Consider the following 18045-nt stretch of genomic DNA (forward strand, 5'->3'; position numbering starts at 1 on the left):
GAATAGTCTAGAGTAGGTATAACTATTAGAGTTGCATAACCGAACCACAAAAATTGAACCCAACCCTCACCGAACTCGCAGCGGTGTGGGTTCGGGGGTAAGCCTAGGGAATCGCTTCGGGTTCGGTTTCTATACCCCAGAACCATTTCGGGTTCGGTTAAAACCGTACGGTTATTTCTTGCTTACTAATACCTAATTCCTAGGATTTAGCTAATAACTTTTATATTACTAGATAGCCTAGATTCAGGGCTATCTGGTGATATAAATATCGATTCAAAATACCTAGTGGTTGCTAAGATATTAAGGAATGATCACTTTTGTCATGAGTTGGTATGAAAGTGGTGCGGATATATATATATAAGGGCACCAAGGTCTGATAACCACCATGGTTTAGATATATTTGTAACCACCACCCATTCAGACCTATAGATATTGAATTGATATTTTAAATATAGCTTAGTATGATGATAATTACTATATATTTCATATAAAAATTATAATTTTATATAAGCATGCTTGATAGGCTGAGAGAATAGGCCTAAGGTAGGAGAAATTGAATTCTGAAAACCATTGAAATTTTGGTTATTGCCTAGGCATACCGCTGGCCTAGATAGGTTAGTAGGGGCCTAGCTATACCTAGCTAGGCATAGTGGCGGGTTCTTGCGGTGAAACTGCAACCAAATCGCACTGGGTCCGGGGGGGTTGCGAGTTCTAAAATTTGAACCCAAAACCGCAGCGGTTCGGGGCCAACTAGGCTGGAACCCGCCTGAACCCGCACCAAATGCAACTCTAATAACTATAGGCATGCCTTACTCTAATAGTATAGTTAGCAGTATATTATAACCCTAGCTAGGTGTTCTATATAGGAAGATTAAGATATAATAAAGAGGCATATATAAAGGGTAACTAGAGTTAATATAGATTATATTAGATTAATCTATACTAGGCCAGAGTATAAGCTATAAATCTTAGAAGGTCTACTAATTAAAATCCTAGCTAAGATATAGAATAATAGCTGTAACCTTAGCTAATATTAGTAGATTAAAGTAATAATAGTCTATACTAATCTCTATAACTAACTATAGCTCTAGTAATAGTATAATTAAGATAGAGGTAGTCTAATCCTAGATAAGAAGTAGCTGCTTATATACAGTTATATAAATAGATATTTAGGGGTTATGTAGCTGTAACTTATATATTAACTCTAAAAGAATTCTATCTTTAAGGTTGCTATCTTAATCTAAACAGACTATATTTATATACTCTAGGTCTAAGAACTATATCTATATAAATACTAGAGCTATTCCTTTAGTAGCTTCTAGGGGCCTATACAGGTAGAATAGCTTACCCTAAATCTAGAATAGGAGATAGTTACTAGCAACATACATATCTGTATAGTAGTTTATAGATATAAAATATAGAGCACTATTATAGTAATGGATATAATATTAAAAGTTAGTTGCCTCAGCAGTGATATCTATAAGATAGGAATACAGAGACTAAGGAGGGGAATAAAATAGCTCTAATTATACTTTACCTTATAAATAGTACTTTATAAAGATAGAAGAAGTAATAGAGGAACCCTACTTATACTCTATAATCTAATATAGAGCCTTATAGTAGTAACAGGCATATTCTATATAGCCTAGATCTAAGGTTTTCTAATAATCATAGTAAGACTAAAATATAAGAGGGAATACTAATAAATAGGCTGTAGTAGTAGGCAATAGCTCTAGAGATTATATATATAGGTAAGGATGGCTGCTAGGGATAGGCTCAGGCTCAGGAGTTATGGAATATAACTAAGGATGGCCACTAGGGACAGGTAATAGCTCTAGAGATTATATATATAGGTAAGGATAACTACTAGGGACAGGTAACAGCTCTAGAGATTATATACATAGGTAAGAGTAATTACTAGGGATAGGTAATAGCTCTAGAGTTATAGAATATAACTAAGAGTAACTATAATAATAGGGAATAGCTATAGGAACTATAGTAATTACTAGAGATAAAGGACTTATAGAAGGAGAAGGGGAATATATATCTATAGGAGTAAACTAAAACCTCTTACTATAGGCCTAAGGAGTAAAATTCCTATTAATATATAAAGAGAAGAAGTAATAAAGATATAAAGATTATACTAAGTAGTTACTATAGGTATAATTATAAGTAAATAAATTATTTTCTTTCTATTTCTTACAGATATAGTAGCAAAACTATAATAGAGATATATTAGAAGAAGTATAAGAAGTATAGTAACTATAGTAGTTAATTATCTAAATTATATAATTCTAATAGGGTGCAGGGAGGGCCATAGTAGGTATATAGTAAAAAGTAAATAAATAGGATGCTAAACTAAAAAAGGGAATTTTATAAATAATAGGTGATTATTAAGTAATTATTAAGTGATTATTAAGTAATTATTCAGCATTCTCCACTATTATTTCTTTATGTATATAGATACCAGGTCCACCAGTGTAAACAACTGGTGGGTGCTACTTAGTCAACATAGCTAGCCTTGATTCCTCAGGCAGCAACACCTCCAAGGTTTCTCCGCAACGTGACGGGTGCCTGCTCTGTTCTTGAATCGCGATTATCCTTTATCATCATCACTATACTTGTCAGTCCTTTCAATCACTTCATGGAGCCTGGAAACTCCTTGATCAAAGCGCATTGTTCCCATGGCTCCTGGTCCTTTTAGGAGAAAGCCTCTGGGGCTCGATGTACCCCGCAACCCTACTCCTGACTCGCCGCCTGGGATTGCGGCGCTATTCGTCATCCGCTTCGATATCAAGGCTGGGTGAGATTTACCATCAGCTTGCTTGTTTCAGTGCAAATCTGTGGCCTACGGCGACTGACTACGAGCATTCACCTAGATACGTAATTTCATGGAAACGTACCATTCCTGGAGGTGAGTGTCAGTTATCATCGAGAAGTGGGAGCCACTGAAGCTGACGTAGCCGGATCTTTAGTTGAGATAGAAGGAGTCGTCGAATACAAATCGCTTCCGTCGGGTCTTCATAATGTCTCAGAGGATCTAGTGTACGCTGACGACCGATTGGTTGCCTTCCGTGTGCTAATGAATTGTCATTGCCTAGATATTTCGTCCATGAACAGTATGCCGGGATCAGTTCGTTCGTCAACCAACCCGCGGAAGAAGCAGAGCGCAATGCGCAGATGTTTGCCGTGGGGATTCTGGTCCCCTTGAGCTTTGGTAGACTCGGGAAAAGTTGGAGGCACGCTCCAAGGCTAAAGGAATTGGCAGAGTGGGTGAGATCTCTCATGGCTCGAAGTACCGTCTGACATGGTCGATGCAGGACCTATGCCAAGGATATGACAAACACTCAACCTTTGTTGGACTACTGGGATAACTTTGAGATTCGCGTGAACGATGCATCGACCATACCTGCTGATTCTCCGCTGGAATCACCTGTCAGCCTCAGGTTCAGAGAGCGACCGGACAACTTACAGCGTAATCGCGCATTCAGCGACGCAATAGTACTGGAAGCGTCCAGGCCGGCCCTAACGCCTTTCCATCCAGCGTCGTCACTTCCCGAATTCCTTGACTCTTTCGGTCCTTTGATATTCCCCTTGTACAGAGCAGCATTATTACGCAAGCGTATTCTTTTCATGGCCGAAGCGCCAGTCCATATACCCTGTAACTATGGTAAATGGGATCCTCCCGCGCCCAACCCCCCTTGGCCCTTGCTAACAAAAGCAGTATATGATTTGTCGTTGTTAGCATCGCTACCGAATTACCTTCTTCCACTGCTTCCACCTGGCGGTTCACTTCCTCCCCGACCTCGCGCGCTGTTCAATATCGGCATCCATGATATACCCTACATTTCATCGTTCGTGAACGTCTCTGCGAAGACTGAGCCCGATGCCGCTTGGATAGCCTGCAGCACAGACAGTGTGCTTAGCATGAAAAGCGAGCTCTTCGACGTCCTGGTTACTCTGCCTGCGCCACATGCTAGCAACGCAGCCCAAAAAGTCTTCCCTAAAATTTCCGTCTTGCCTAACCGAAGCGCGCAGCATAACTCGTCTCAAGCAATCTACCTGAAAGCCACACAGCGCGATGCGCGACGCTACACCATCCTCCGCAGGGGCTTACACCACATCTCCCACGATAACACTGCATCTGGTGAAGATGAGGACTCCGATGCTGCATCTACGTACTCATCCAGTCCGGTCGTCGAGCCCCTGTCGTGGACACGCCTAGCCTACACATCCTTCATCTGGTGGGCATCCGCAGGCGAGAAGCGTGACGGACTCACGGAAGAAGAGGAAGAAGAGCGCCAAATTGAGCAAGACACGCGACTCCTAGCCAGCTTGGAAGCCATGCCGACCCCGTCCTCAGGATCTCTTGGCCGCCATTCCATGCCAGCGGAGGACGCTTCGCAACCTCCCGAAATCGCACTGGTCGCCTACTTCCGTCGCCTGACGACCCAGCTCTTCGTTACGTTGTCGGACGTGATTGCCCGTCAGGACGGCAGAAACGACGAACAGGATGAGGATATCGGCGCCCCGTACGAGGACGAACCGGAGGAAGCGGATGCCGAACCCTCTATCTCCGTTGGCAGGGAAGTTTCGCAAGGAGACGACTCGAGACGGCCCTTACTGCCATCTAGGGCCAAGTCCTCACCTGAGGATGACGAGCCGGTGACTATCACCTCCGAGGATATGACTGAGATGGGCCTCGATGTGTGGAGTGCTTCCGACCGCGTCTTTGTCGAGGAGTTGGTGCAGTCATGGTGGGGTCGCGAAGCCTACATTGATAGCGCGCGTATTAAGTGCTGTGGGATTTCGATCGTTTGACGAGGTTCTTGACAAGGGCCAACGGCCCACATCGATCTTGTCATGGTAAATATCCATTTGCAATTTGATATATATACAACGTTAACCTCAACGGACATGTTCGGAACTTCAAATGACGGGAGAGGTATCTCATTCATGGTATTCGGTTGGGTTCGTAAGGATTATGTGCTGGTAATCATATAGCCACAGAAGCAGGATTTTATGTACCTTAATATGCTTGACAAAGGAAAATGGGGAGACCATGCAAATCTCAGAATGAATGTGATGGTGCCATGCTGCGCTTAACCATAAGCAAACAAAAAAAGCATTGTCCTTTGCCGCAAGTATCGTAAGCCGAGGTTATATACCAGCAGGAGAAGTTCAACTCAGCTCAGCTCATAGCAATCCAAAAGAAAAGGTACCCCAAAAGAGCAAGAAGCTCCATTTAATTAGCCCGAGAAAACCCCAAATCAAACGCCATCTCATTTAGACATCAGGGTATCAAACGAAGATCGGTCAACAATCGACAACAGCTCAAGTATGATGTGCTCAGACATCAATGCACTCTGTTCGCATCAAGGAGGAACGAGGTTTACCGGCGGAACATCCTGACCGGAGCACTTAGATCTCGTCGTACAGCCTTATCCCCGTCAGTTCTCACTGCCGAGTTCTGAACGCCAGGGATTCTTTGCGCACCCCGACCCGGTGTGACACCGCCTCCTCCCGAGCGAAGGGTAGCCTCATTAGCGCTGACAGATCTTTTCATTGTATTAGTCTTTCCTCTTCGTGCTCGAATTTGCGCTAGAGCTTGTTCTCTATCGATGGACGTTCCAGGCAGGGGAACAGAATGAGGAGCGAGCGCACCATCTGATTCTGTAGGTGCATTGCGATTATCTTCAATACTGTACCGTGGTGAAGGAGAATCCCAAGGGACACTGATACGAGCTGGGGATGGTTGAAGACCTGGAGCGAAAGGTTGGACCGAGTCCTCTTCTTTAACTTGCACCATGGGCCCAAAGGACGGCTCGTGCCGACTAATATGCCTTTCTTCGAAAGGACTAATGAGCAACTGCTCGGCTGACAGGCTTTCGTGAGAGATCGATGATTCGAGAGCGCTTGAAGCTGTGCCTTGGGGTTGTTTAGGAGGTGATCGAACTGGAGACGGGACGGATTTGAAAGTTCCCGTCACGGGCGAGAAAGTTATCAAGAGTTCCTCTGGTTGTTCTTGGGGCCTTGCCTGCGCCGGAGGCCCAGACCCCTGCAGAGGGTTGTCAAAGTGTGAATGATGTTGGGCTTCAGGGCCACGGATGTCATGGCGGTCTTCTTCGATGATGGTTTGAACCCCGTCTTTGGCTACGACATCATCGCGGGTTGGCGCATGGACTAGATGGGCCTGTTCCTCTTCGTCTGCAAGCCTGCAGGAGCATCGCTTGAATTCGCACTCCATTCTCAGAAACTCAATCATGTCCTCGGCATCGAGTCTCATTTTTCTCTCATGCTTGAGCGTTTCTTCGAGGTCATCGATTATCTCTTGCTGAGTGTTTGTGGATAGTGTTTTTTGATCACCTTGCCGAGGTGTCACATCTGAAAGTCTTAGTCTCTTTGGAGGAGTGTCTTGCGCCGTAGTCTGATCTGTAGATTCCACAAGCGGTGAGTGCGTCGAATCCTCAGCAGGCCGCTTTGGCCTGCGAGGTGCCGGGGTAAGCATGAACGCGAGATCCCCTTCTGCCAGCGATAGTCTTCCGATATTTTCGTTACCCATTTCTTTTGCTCGGGCCTCAAGGCTGTCGGAGCGACGATTGGCTTCAACATTGCGCAAGCGTCCTTTGAGGACTTCCAGCTCTTCAGTCAAGCCAGCAAGTGCGTATGCTCGCTCAAATGCCTCTTGCTTCGCTTGTTCCTTTGCCGCTCGCTCGCAGAGAACTTCCTCCTTCAATCCTCTGGTCTCCGACCGTGCGTGTTTCAGTTCCTCCTGTAATTTAACCAGAGCGGAACCCGCGCGAAAAGCCTCTTTTCTTGCCTTCCTAATTTCTTTTTCAAAGACTGATCGTTCATGCGCCTGCCGTTCTTTGGCTGCTTGAAGTTCTTCTAGCAATGATTCGAGTCGCTCGCTTATGCGACGTTCTCGTGATTGTGCCTCGGAAAGCTGAGCGGAGACACTGGCTAGAGTAGATTCCGCCTCTTCGCGTCCGAGTAGTGCTCTCTGTAGCGCCGCCGAAGTACCAGATGATGTTGATGGCTGTGGTGTATTTGCCGGGCTGTTTCCACGAGACAGATTGTTCAAGTACGCTACTCTTGCCTGAACGTCGGACATCCCCCTTGTCTTCTTCCGTTGCTGTATATCCAGAATATCCGATTGCCGTGACGGTGAGCTAGGAATGGTCTGCTGTTGATTCATCCGCTCAGGCGAGAGTGGATGGAGTATTTTCGTAGGACTGGACAGAATTGGAGAGTCCATCGCGAATAGCTGTTGATGGGTGTCAGACCAAAGGTGATACGGTCCGTCTGGTGCTAATCAAGCATGACAATCGCTGAAAACGTTTGCGATTGTAAGGTATCGAGGTGGAGGGGGGCGCTTGGGTTAACACTTGAATCTGATTGTCAGGCCTTTATCGAACTGACGCACCCACAACACAAACGCCAAACATGTTTGTTCAGTTCTTGCCTCATGTGGTAAGCGTCAGGTGACTGTTGCTCCGGACAACCAAGCTATACTATATTAAGTATGTGGGCTGCACGTGTTTGATAAGGAGGCACTAAGCTTAATAAGGCATCCAGCTCCAGGTGGTCCGTGCTTCATGATGCGATAACAGTTTGAGTCTGAGATATTTCCCTGCGGGGTTTGTTCGAATTTGTCTTATTCTACCGCATTTGTTCTGCCTTCTCCCTTCGAAACCTGATGTATGATCTGAATTTGGCTTGTATGTACCAATGTGCGCTCGCTATCATTTGACCTTGGATGATGATGCTAGAATCGCCTAAATTCAAGCCGACCTATTTCCTCACTAGCATATCTGCAGCACTCATACATCTCTAGACTCAGCGCAAAATGCATGAAATTCTTACTCTACAACTGGGGCAACGAGCAAATTACCTGGCTACGCATTTTTGGAATCTTCAGGTTAGCAGAGCCTTTTCTCCCTATTGCTCCATTGTGACCTTCAACTCATGCCTTGAAGGAATCATACTTCACATACAGTGAAGCGGAAGAAACACTAATCGATCATGATGTCCATTTTCGACCTGGCATTGGGGCGGATGGGTCGGAAACTTACACTCCGAGGACGCTGGTTTATGACTTGAAAGGTGCTTTTGGGTCCCTACGCAAGCATAATGCCCTCTATGAGTTGAGCACAGATGCAGATCCCGGGCAAGGCCTATGGTAAAGTTGCTTCTTTCCGCTCAGCTGTTTATTCAGAGATCTCCATGGATAGGGCTCACTTTGGACTTTTTTTCTGTGTCAGGGACGGAAAAGAAGTCATACAGCGACAAACACCAATCATCCCGAGCGAGTATCAAAAACACCTGGAGCAAGGGCTTCCGGCACCGGTTCTCTCCTCCGATACCGTGCGCTACTGGTCAGACTATAACCGGTTGTTCTATCATCCGCGTTCAATAGTGCAGCTCAATGATTACGAGTTGAATTCAAAGATTATGCCTTTCGAAGATTGGAATGTCGGGGAAGATTTGTTTGGAGAACTGGACAAAGAGCATGACCTACTCGACCGAGACTTGAGACCTTTTGCGGAAGAATGCGATCAATTGCGAGCCCTCCAATTATTCACAAGCTCCGATGATGCTTGGGGTGGATTTGCCGCAAAGTATGTGGATAGGCTAAGAGATGAATTTGGTAAAAAAGCTGTTTGGGTATGGGCGATCGAAGGTGGAAAGAAGGTTCAAAGAGTGAGTCTCTTCCCTACCAGATGTCTTAACTGAAACTCATTCCATTCATTCCATACAGCACAACCAACTTAAGCGCGATATGAACAAAGCACGATCTATACACTCCATCTCCCCACAGTCGTCGCTGTACGTGCCTATTCTAGACCCACCGACTCGTCTCCCCAAAACAATTAGCCTCGACGCTCAGTCGGAATGGCAGACTTCAGCACTTATCAGTACTGCGATGGAGACGGCGACGCTACCCACCCGTCTTCGTTCTTATACGGATTTTGAGACATCTCTAGCAGGAGAAGATGGCTCCCACAAGATTTTCGAGCTGCAATCTAAGATACTGCCTGAGGACATGAGCAATCATACACGACCCTTTCAAAATCCAGAAGATCGGGGGACACATAAATCGAAAGGGGAATCCTCGAAAGTTAGGAGAGAGTTTGACTTGGACTTCTCCTATGATGATCCGAACAACGGTGACTCGCATATATTCAATCAAGTTCAAGTTGGCCGTGGATATAGTCCGGAGAAAGAGGTGCCCGAATCCAGGAAAGATCTTGGGTTAAAGCGCAAGGAACGCTTTTATAACTCTGAACCAATGCTCGAAAGGTGAGTGAAGACGCTATGCCATTAATAGAGATTTTATGATGCTAATCGACAACGATAATATAGCTTTTACATCCCACTAGCATTCCCCATCTTGGACAGCTCTCCTCGCAACATGTTCTCAGTGAGGCATAAGGACGCAAAGATCAACGTCCTTGCAGCGCTGACTGCTTCATCGCGAACAGCAACAAAGCTCAAGGCTATGGAAGCGGTGGCTGGGCGGGTTATCGGAGTTGATGAACGAGAGAATCTCGTTAATGGCCTGGGAGAGATTCGTGAATCTTATGAGACAGTGTGGATGAGTGATTCAGATTTCGATGACGATTGAGCAGCATAGATCACCTTTGGAACCATAACCCGATGCCCTTGGTTGAGGACAAGTACTAGATACACGAAGAATAATGAAACAGAAGAAGTCAAAATGATTGAATCGCGTAGTCCAATGTAGAAAGGCTGGACCCTGCAAAGGTGGCCGATCTTCTAGGTAAAGAATGCAAAATTGCTGTATCGAGTATGTTTGCATCACATACATCCAAACGTGTCCTTATCGAGGTCCGCAACAACTATTTGGGGCTCTTTAACTTTGCAAACCCATTCTTTATGCTTACTGCCAGGTGGCCATTTGTATAGGGTTTGGCTGCACTCTTGATGGATTCCTCTACTTAATGACTTGTACGTCTGCATGCATCCCCAAGCCCAATCCGCTCACACGGCACTGACGTATGGTCAATTCCTATAGTTCACGACAAGCTCCACTACCGTGATTCGTGATACATGAATGTACAGCCCCTTTTGCACCGATCCTTCTCTCGACAATTGCTAGGGAAAGGCTTTTGAGGGACTGTTGTAGACTATCTATCTTTCCCGATTCGCGTCTGCTCATTCGAGGTATGCTCCTAGACTCTTCCTCCCAGGGTGCTTAGTACATTGTCTGACCTCTATTATCGCGATAGCAATACTCCCAAGATGGCTCCTCCTGGATATCGATTGAGAGCATCATCACTTTCCCCAGTCTTCTCCTTCCTCATTCTTCCATTTCTAGTCTTCTTCCTCAGCTTCCCGGCTCCTACCTCCGCTGCTGGATCGGCAGTTCTCGGTGTCGACGTAGGTACCGAGTATATCAAGGCCGCGCTTGTCAAACCCGGCATTCCGCTTGAGATTGTGCTCACCAAAGACTCGAAACGAAAGGAGTCGGCAGCCGTTGCGTTCAAACCTACAAGAGAAAGCAATGCTCCATTCCCTGAGAGATTCTACGGCGGTGACGCGCTAGCCCTTGCGGCCCGTTATCCGGACGATGTTTACGCAAACCTGAAGGCCTTGCTCGGAGTTCATTTTGAGAATGGCGACAATGAGATGGTTAAGACCTATCATAGCCGATATCCCGCCTTGAGATTGGAAGCTGCCCCTGGTGAGCGGCGTACGGTTGGACTGCGCAGCAATAGGCTGGGCGAGGCTGAAAGAAAAGATGCGTTCCTTGTTGAGGAGCTCTTAGCCATGCAGCTGAAGCAGATCAAGGGTAATGCCGACAGTCTGGCCGGAAAGGGCTCCGACGTTAGGGACGTGATCATTACATATCCCTCGTTCTACACCGCTGAAGAAAAGAGAAGCTTAGAGTTGGCAGCGGAATTGGCAGGTTTGAAAGTTGATGCTCTTATCAGTGATAACCTTGCTGTCGGCCTGAACTACGCCACCAGCCGTACTTTCCCCAGCGTCTCCGAGGGCCAGAAACCCGAGTATCATATTGTCTATGACATGGGAGCCGGATCCACCACGGCAAGTGTCATACGCTTCCAAAGTCGTGCAGTGAAGGATGTTGGGAAATTCAACAAGACTGTACAGGAAGTTCAGGTCTTGGGAACCGGCTGGGACAGGACACTTGGAGGAGATTCTCTGAACGATCTGATCGTGCAGGACATGGTCGCAAATCTAGTCGAGGATAAGAAATTGAACGGCCGCGCAACTCCCGCTGAAATCCAGGCGCATGGTAAAACCATGGCAAGGCTTTGGAAGGACGCCGAGAAGGTTCGCCAAGTGTTGAGCGCCAACACCGAGACGGGCGCCAGTTTTGAGAGTCTTTATGAGGAAGATTTGAATTTCAAATATCGTATCACTCGACCCAAATTCGAGGAGCTTGCTGCGGATCACATCGCTCGTATCGGAGGACCTATTGAGCGATCTCTGGCGGCGGCTGGGCTACAGCTCAGTGACATCGACTCTATTATTCTCCACGGTGGCGCTATCCGCACACCATTCGTACAGAAGGAGCTTGAACGCATCGCTAGATCTTCTGACAAGATCAGAACAAGCGTGAACGCTGATGAGGCAGCGGTATTTGGTGCTGCATTCAAGGGAGCTGCTCTGAGCCCCAGTTTCCGCGTCAAAGATATTAGAGCCAGCGATGTCTCGAGTTACGCTGTTCTGCTCAGGTGGGCCTCGGAGACCAAGGAAAGACAGCAGAAGCTCTTTACTCCGACTTCCCAAGTTGGTCCCGAGAAACAGGTTACAATGAAGAATCTGGATGATTTTGAGTTCAGCTTCTATCAACAAATTCCCACCGGCGATGAGGTGGTCGAGTCGCCGGTTCTCCGTGTGCAAACCCAAAATCTAACTGCTTCTGTCGCCCAGCTGAAAGAGAAGTTCGGTTGCTCGCCAGCCAATATCACTACGAAGTTTTCCATGCGTCTCAGTCCCGTTGACGGACTTCCTGAAGTTACGGGTGGATCCGTTAGCTGTGAAGTCGAGAGCGTAAAGAAGGGAAGCGTCGTTGAAGATGTGAAGGGTTTCTTCGGGCTTGGGTCCAAGAAGGATGAACAGGCACCGCTCGGTGAAGAAGGAGAGCCCACAGAGTCAATTACGCTGGAAGCAGAAGAACCCCAAGTCTCGACAACATCCTCTGCCGCCGAAGCTTCCACAACGTCCACCAAGGAGACCAAGAAGGCTGCACCGCAGATCAAAGTGGAACTGATTCCCGTTAGCTTCACGACGTCGCCCCTTGGAACTCCTGCGCCATCGGATAGCGAAATGACTCGTATTCAGACCCGTCTGTCTGCCTTCGATGCTTCTGATCGGGATCGTATTCTGCGCGAGGAGGCTCTTAATGAATTGGAGTCTTTTATCTATCGGAGCCGGGATCTGGCTGACGACGAGGAATTTGTCAAAGCGCTCAAAGCCGATCAGCTGGCCGAACTCCAGGAGAAAACCGCCTCTGCCAGCGACTGGCTCTATGGCGATGGTGCTGACGCTACAACATCCGAGTTCCGGGCCAAACTTAAGTCTTTGAAGGATATCGTCAACCCTGCTCTGAAGAGAAAACAGGAGAATGCGAATCGGCCGGCTCGTGTTCAGCTTCTTCAAGACTTGTTGAAGAACTCGAAAACCATTCTGGACATTTTGCAGAAGCAGATTGAACAAGACGAAGAGCTCTACTCCTCGAGTCTCTCTAGTGCAACCTCCACCCAATCCAAGGAGAGCTCATCTTCCACTACCTCGACAGCATCTTCCAGCGAGTCGTCTTCGACGACCGCCGATCCTCTCGACGATCTCGAGAAGGACCCCTACACAACGTCCGCATCCGAGACCACCTCGACCACCACAACCCCTAAACCCACCGGCCCGAAGTACTCGATCTTCCATCCCTCCGACCTCTCCAGCCTCACCAAGGTCTACGAGTCCACAAATACCTGGCTCGAAACCCAGCTCGCCCTCCAGGAGAAGCTGGCAGAGTCCGACGACCCGGCTTTGACAGTCGCAGAGATCGACACCCGTCTCAAGGAACTGGAACGGACCATGAACCGAATCTACGAGAAGATGGGCGCCGCGGCAGCCAGGTCTGGTAAATCGTCCGGGGACCAGTCGAAGGAGAACGGCAAGGGCAATGCCCAGAAGCCCAAGAAGGACAAGGGGAAGAAGGAAAAGGCCGAGAAGGCCAAGGCTCCTCCCAAGGATGAATTGTAAACAAAACACGTATCTGATTAATGATTTGTACTAGACTCTTAAATACACCTACTTGCAGCAAACCGGTAGAATTTGCCTTCGAGCAATTTAGTCAAGTTACTGTTACTCAAGACCTCTTTTCCAGGATTGCCTTGACCATTTTTCACATGAAAGATTAAGGTTACAATCACTATGGCTGGCAACCATGCACGTGGATTGAAGCAGAATAACTCGCTGTTATACAGTAAAATTGTCAAAGCGCCTATTCCATAAGATACATGCCAGATTCGGCTCGATGAAAAACAGGAAAAGCTTCCCGAGAATCTAGGGTATTCGTACATCCATTGCCTTGTAAAATCACATCAGACAGGCAGAAACAGAAGATGTGATGAGGGCAAATGTGTGAGTAAACATATACAGAGAAACGAAAAGAAGACTAGGGAAGAACTTCGACAGCCCCTGCCGCAGACTCCTGAATATATCACTGAAACCAGCTCAGCGTTGAAAAGCATGAAATGCCTCATGCCCCTCCCATTTCAACCTCACAACCCCCCATTCGAGCAGGCAAGTAATCGGTATCAACCTCTTCCCGCCTACGAAGGAACACTGGCTCTTCGAAGTCATCGGCTTGCATAGTCCCCTGTTGAATGGCTTGGCTTTGTAACGCAACGAATCGCCGCCGTTGGCGTCCCAGGCTCGGACAGAGGATGGTTCGGCCGGGTACGGTGTCTGTAGTTACAAACACACTGTGTTCAAAGTCACTGGAGTATTCGTCCGCATCATCAGGGTCATAGGATCGTTTCTGGCCATTGTTGGCCGAGTAAACGGACTCTTGACTGCTGGGAGGAAGCGAGAACGCATCACCATCGTCAGTGACGATGTCGACGTTATAGTCCCTTGTCTCGGACAGCCGATAGACTGGATTGGAGTGAGGTTGGATGGTGTAGTCGCATGATTTGGAGAGGCCGCAGAAAGAAGCAAGTTCCCCGCGGACGGTGGGAAAGCCTCTACCGGTGGAATGCTCATGCTCTGCGGAGAGAGCGATGGTACTGGTAGGTGCATCGAACATCTTCACACCCTTCGTCTTGTAACCTTCAGCGACTGATTTGCGGACGCGCATGCCGACGGAGAGGAGAGAGGACTGGATTTTGGCGGGGACAATGGGGGTGGGAGAATGGGTAGCGGCGGCATAGTGGTTGTGAGAAAGATGGGGGCTGCAGGCAGCATCTGTGCCATTTGAGTCGGACACAGCTGGAGAGAAGAAAGTTGTAATAGGCGGTTGGAATCGTCTGCGCTTGGAGTCTAAGTTGCTGTTCTGCGCAAGAGACATCTTGATTGGAATATGATGGTGATTGATCTGGAGATCGCAGTGCGAAGCAGTGGAGTGGAGAGTTCCTGCAATTAATGTTGCTCTGTAGAGCTACAGTGACCAATAGAAGTAGGTTGTTTGTCACAGAAATCAGCGAGAGATTTCAAAGAGGTTTAGGGAAGAACAAGGCATGACTGGCATGCAATAATACGGATGAAGAGAGTAGTTATGCGGAATGAATTACGGCAGGAAATTAGGAGGTTGGAATACCCTTTCTATTGGTGGGAAGAACGCGACGCGGTGACGCGCTGCATTATGTCACGTGTCATTCTGGTTTTGCCGTAGATCAATATATCCCAAATAGGGCTCAGGGTTGGCTAGGCTCGTCCATTGCGCATGGATAGAGATGGTAAAGGTACGAGGCAGAGCTGACTTTCAGGAGACGTATCCCATCTACCTAGAAAAAAGAAAAAAAATAAATTGACAAGGGTATGTTTTACAGAAGAATCTCTGGAATCCGTAAAACCCGGGTCGCGAAACTTCAAGTCTGAAAAAAGTAGATCGAACATTGGTATCTAAACTTTTCGGCCGTTGTAAGTTCTCTCCTCGATGTTATCCTATATATACTAAGATCCGGTGTTTCCTCTCCTACCACCACGCTTTTGCCGTTGCTGGTGAGCACGCAAGACGTTTCGTGTTTCCACAAGACTTCTCTTGCCCTTGCTCTTCGCTTTTCCTAGAGTCATGAAGAGATTCTTTCGGCGCGCCTTCTCCTTGTTGGTAGTACTCTTTCCCTGCGCTTCCTTGCGCTCCTTGCGCCGTGCGGTCACACTCTTATACTCGGACCGATCCTTGCCTTCCTTAGCATGAGCGATGCGCTCTTCGCGCGTTGCTTTGCCGGCAGACAGAGCTGCCAGACCTTCAATCTCTGCGGCTGTCAGTGGATCATCCGCATGACGGGAAGGCCCATTCTTCTGATCAGAGCGGAGTCTCTTTGGAAGTAAAGAATTGACGGCCGCCTCGCTGCGCAGCTCTGCGAGTTTGGCCAGGTCGGCTGGCGTGAGAATTCGCGTGGTTGCAAGATTCGTCTTCTTCGTCTCGGGTCTGGCAGTCTCGGAATTGGCCTTGTCCTCTTCCTCATCGCCTTGTTTGGCCTTCTTCGCAGGCGGGGATTGGTCATCATCTGAGTCGCTCAGCTCGATTTCCGCATCGCTCTGCACATCAATCCATCCACCGGAATCATCGCTATCCTCGTCGTCTTCAATGTTCCACTTATCCCAGGCTGCATCGTCTTCCGCCTCATCGTCCTCATCATCTTCGGCATCAGAGGGCAGACCCTTCTCGATTCTCCGTTTTCGGCGCTCTTCCTCCTTCCACTTCTCCAGCAGCTCAAGACCTTCGATCTCGCCAGTCTGTTGCTCACCGAAGCGGCGCTCTTTCTTCTCTCCAGCCCGCAAGCTCATAGAAGCCTCCTTACCACGGTCCCGTCTCTTGAGCATATCCGCGCCGACATCTCTGTACAGACTAAGTAATCCTCTGGCAGCCATGACCACGCCCTTGTCTTTACTCTTCCTGTACATGACGAGATCCTGCAACAAGGTTTCGTTCATCGCTAACGGCTGTCGGGCGCAAATCTCTCGGATGGCGTTGAGGCCGGCTGTAGCCACCTCCGACGCTGCTGCTTCAGAGACAAACTCATTTGCGATCTTCTGCACGAGAGGCTCCAGGACATCAGGTGGAACCAAATCATGTGATGCTTGAGCAAGGGAAGCCAGGAATGATGTCACGGAGGCCTGACGTGGTGTGAGATATTTTTGGAAGTAAGAGTACAGATGCATGATATGCAGTCTGTGCAACCCGACGAGACGAGAGACAAGTTGTAGAACGAGGAGCTTCTGCTCCAAGTTCAAGTTCGACTTCGTATTCTGAAGGTGTTTCGCGAATAACGCCTCCGCGAATCCTTGGGGATCGTGCAGAAGATGAAGGGCAGAGAAGTTCAGAGGATGCGGTTGGTTCTTCTTGCGTTCTCGCTTCTTGACTATGGCTTTTGCCTTCTCGACCGCGCGGGACTTCTTTCGGGTCTTCTTGTTAATCCCAACCTGATGCTTCACTCTTCCAAGGTCGATGGTCTCCTCATCACTGCTCTCGTCTTCCATCTCCTCTCGTTCCTTGTCGCCGCCCAAGAAGAAACGGACACCACCAACTATCACTTTCTCGTTTTCTGACAGACAAGCCTCTTTCATGACTTCAACAGCCTTAGCATCGGTCCAGATCTGCCGTTTCCATAGTTCGCGCGTGAGCTTGATTGCCCACAAGCCTTTGGAAGAGGTGCGGTCGGACGTAACCAAGTTGAACAGGACGGTCTGCATAGTCCGGTTAAGCTTGTGATTCGTTGTTTTGGCGTTCGATGAGCGCAGGTCCATGAGAATCTTTTGGAAAATGAGGGCCCGAAGAGTTTTGCTTGGTGTTGTGATCAGAATAGGGAACAATGTCTGTAGCAGCCTATATACGAAACAGCTGGATTAGTCCAACATCTTCCAGTAAGCACGACATTATCTAAGTTCACTTACGTCGCAGAATCAAGCAATTCCTTCTTTCGAAGCAGCACTAAGCTTCCGACAATTTTTTCACGCAGTTCGGGTTCCAGAACCAGATGGTGCTGGGTAAGGATATCAATGAGCTGCTGGGAAAAATCCTTCGTTATAGTTGGATAGCAATCGGCAACATGAGCGATAAAATCAATCAATTCTCGCAGTGAAATGATTCCGGTATCAGTGGCAGCCGTTGGCGCTGCCATGAAAATCTCTCGATGGCTCTCATATTGGTAGTGCTGAGCCCGAAAGTCCTCGATATAAGACCTGAATACCGCGCGCTCATGTTAACGGCCTGTGAAATCCAAAAGAATACAAGAATATCGTGCGCCAGCAACTCACTTGGGATCTCTGCGAATTTTATGCTGTAGATTGGGCCTGGTAAGTCAGAGTGTGTTAGTGGCGAGCTGAAACTTCTTTCACGTTTCGATAGTTGTAAATCGGGACGAAAAATGCAACTTACAGGTCAGCTTCGACCTTTTCCAAGGCCCCCAACTTCCGTTTAACCATGATCTCGAATTATTGCCTGATAATTCAAGCGTTGCAGGTTAGGGAAGCAGTGGTGGTGGTGGGAATTTGATAAGTCGAAAGCTCCGAAACTTACCTCCCCAAAAAAGTTTCGATAAGCGGTCACCCTCCGCACCGCAGCCTACAGATTAACTCTACAGCCTTAATTATTTCTGTCCGGTGAGACGACATGAATTAAATGGCGAAAATCGACTATGGATCTACTCGACAGGCAAAAGTACTGCCCACCAATTTCTCCTATGACAAGTACTAAGCACTCACGGAGTTGGGAAAATTGGACTAGAGATGAGGTTTCTAAGGAAGAAAAGGAGTAATCAACCTATTATACCTGGATGATTTCATAATCGCACTCCAACTACGAAAGAAGAGAGCCGTCCGATTTCA

At 47.7% G+C, this 18045-nt stretch overlaps 6 protein-coding genes across 6 annotated transcripts, besides 2 other annotated features; 3 read left to right on the forward strand and 3 right to left on the reverse strand.

Annotated features, from left to right (window-relative positions):
• The first annotated feature begins 1725 nt into the window (after window positions 1–1725).
• Window positions 1726–1946: a microsatellite.
• Window positions 1947–2389: 443 nt separating this feature from the next.
• Window positions 2390–2427: a microsatellite.
• Window positions 2428–2684: 257 nt separating this feature from the next.
• On the forward strand, window positions 2685–4821 carry NFIA_010330 (uncharacterized protein; the record flags this gene model as incomplete). The annotated part of the gene is made up of 5 exons (XM_001264248.1): window positions 2685–2803; window positions 2880–2914; window positions 2976–3045; window positions 3102–3269; window positions 3321–4821. The coding sequence occupies 5 exons, from the start codon at window positions 2685–2687 to the stop codon at window positions 4819–4821; spliced, it is 1893 nt and encodes a 630-aa protein (XP_001264249.1).
• Window positions 4822–5392: 571 nt separating this feature from the next.
• Window positions 5393–7258, reverse strand: NFIA_010340 (uncharacterized protein; the record flags this gene model as incomplete). Its single annotated transcript, XM_001264249.1, has 1 exon — window positions 5393–7258. One exon carries the CDS (start codon window positions 7256–7258, stop codon window positions 5393–5395), a length of 1866 nt encoding a protein of 621 aa, XP_001264250.1.
• A 591-nt stretch (window positions 7259–7849) lies between these two features.
• Window positions 7850–9628, forward strand: NFIA_010350 (misato family protein; the record flags this gene model as incomplete). Its single annotated transcript, XM_001264250.1, has 5 exons — window positions 7850–7921; window positions 7980–8182; window positions 8265–8703; window positions 8762–9303; window positions 9367–9628. The coding sequence occupies 5 exons, from the start codon at window positions 7850–7852 to the stop codon at window positions 9626–9628; spliced, it is 1518 nt and encodes a 505-aa protein (XP_001264251.1).
• A 638-nt stretch (window positions 9629–10266) lies between these two features.
• On the forward strand, window positions 10267–13254 carry NFIA_010360 (Hsp70 family protein; the record flags this gene model as incomplete). The annotated part of the gene is made up of 1 exon (XM_001264251.1): window positions 10267–13254. One exon carries the CDS (start codon window positions 10267–10269, stop codon window positions 13252–13254), a length of 2988 nt encoding a protein of 995 aa, XP_001264252.1.
• Window positions 13255–13753: 499 nt separating this feature from the next.
• NFIA_010370 (uncharacterized protein) lies at window positions 13754–14563 on the reverse strand (the record flags this gene model as incomplete). Its single annotated transcript, XM_001264252.1, has 1 exon — window positions 13754–14563. The coding sequence occupies one exon, from the start codon at window positions 14561–14563 to the stop codon at window positions 13754–13756; it is 810 nt and encodes a 269-aa protein (XP_001264253.1).
• Window positions 14564–15168: 605 nt separating this feature from the next.
• Window positions 15169–17643, reverse strand: NFIA_010380 (SDA1 family protein; the record flags this gene model as incomplete). The annotated part of the gene is made up of 4 exons (XM_001264253.1): window positions 15169–17044; window positions 17113–17400; window positions 17476–17511; window positions 17597–17643. 4 exons carry the CDS (start codon window positions 17641–17643, stop codon window positions 15169–15171), a joined length of 2247 nt encoding a protein of 748 aa, XP_001264254.1.
• Window positions 17644–18045: the final 402 nt, after the last annotated feature.

The sequence above is a fragment of the Aspergillus fischeri genome, genomic scaffold (assembly GCF_000149645.3).
Source record: "Aspergillus fischeri NRRL 181 1099437636249 genomic scaffold, whole genome shotgun sequence".
Lineage (NCBI taxonomy): Eukaryota > Fungi > Ascomycota > Eurotiomycetes > Eurotiales > Aspergillaceae > Aspergillus > Aspergillus fischeri.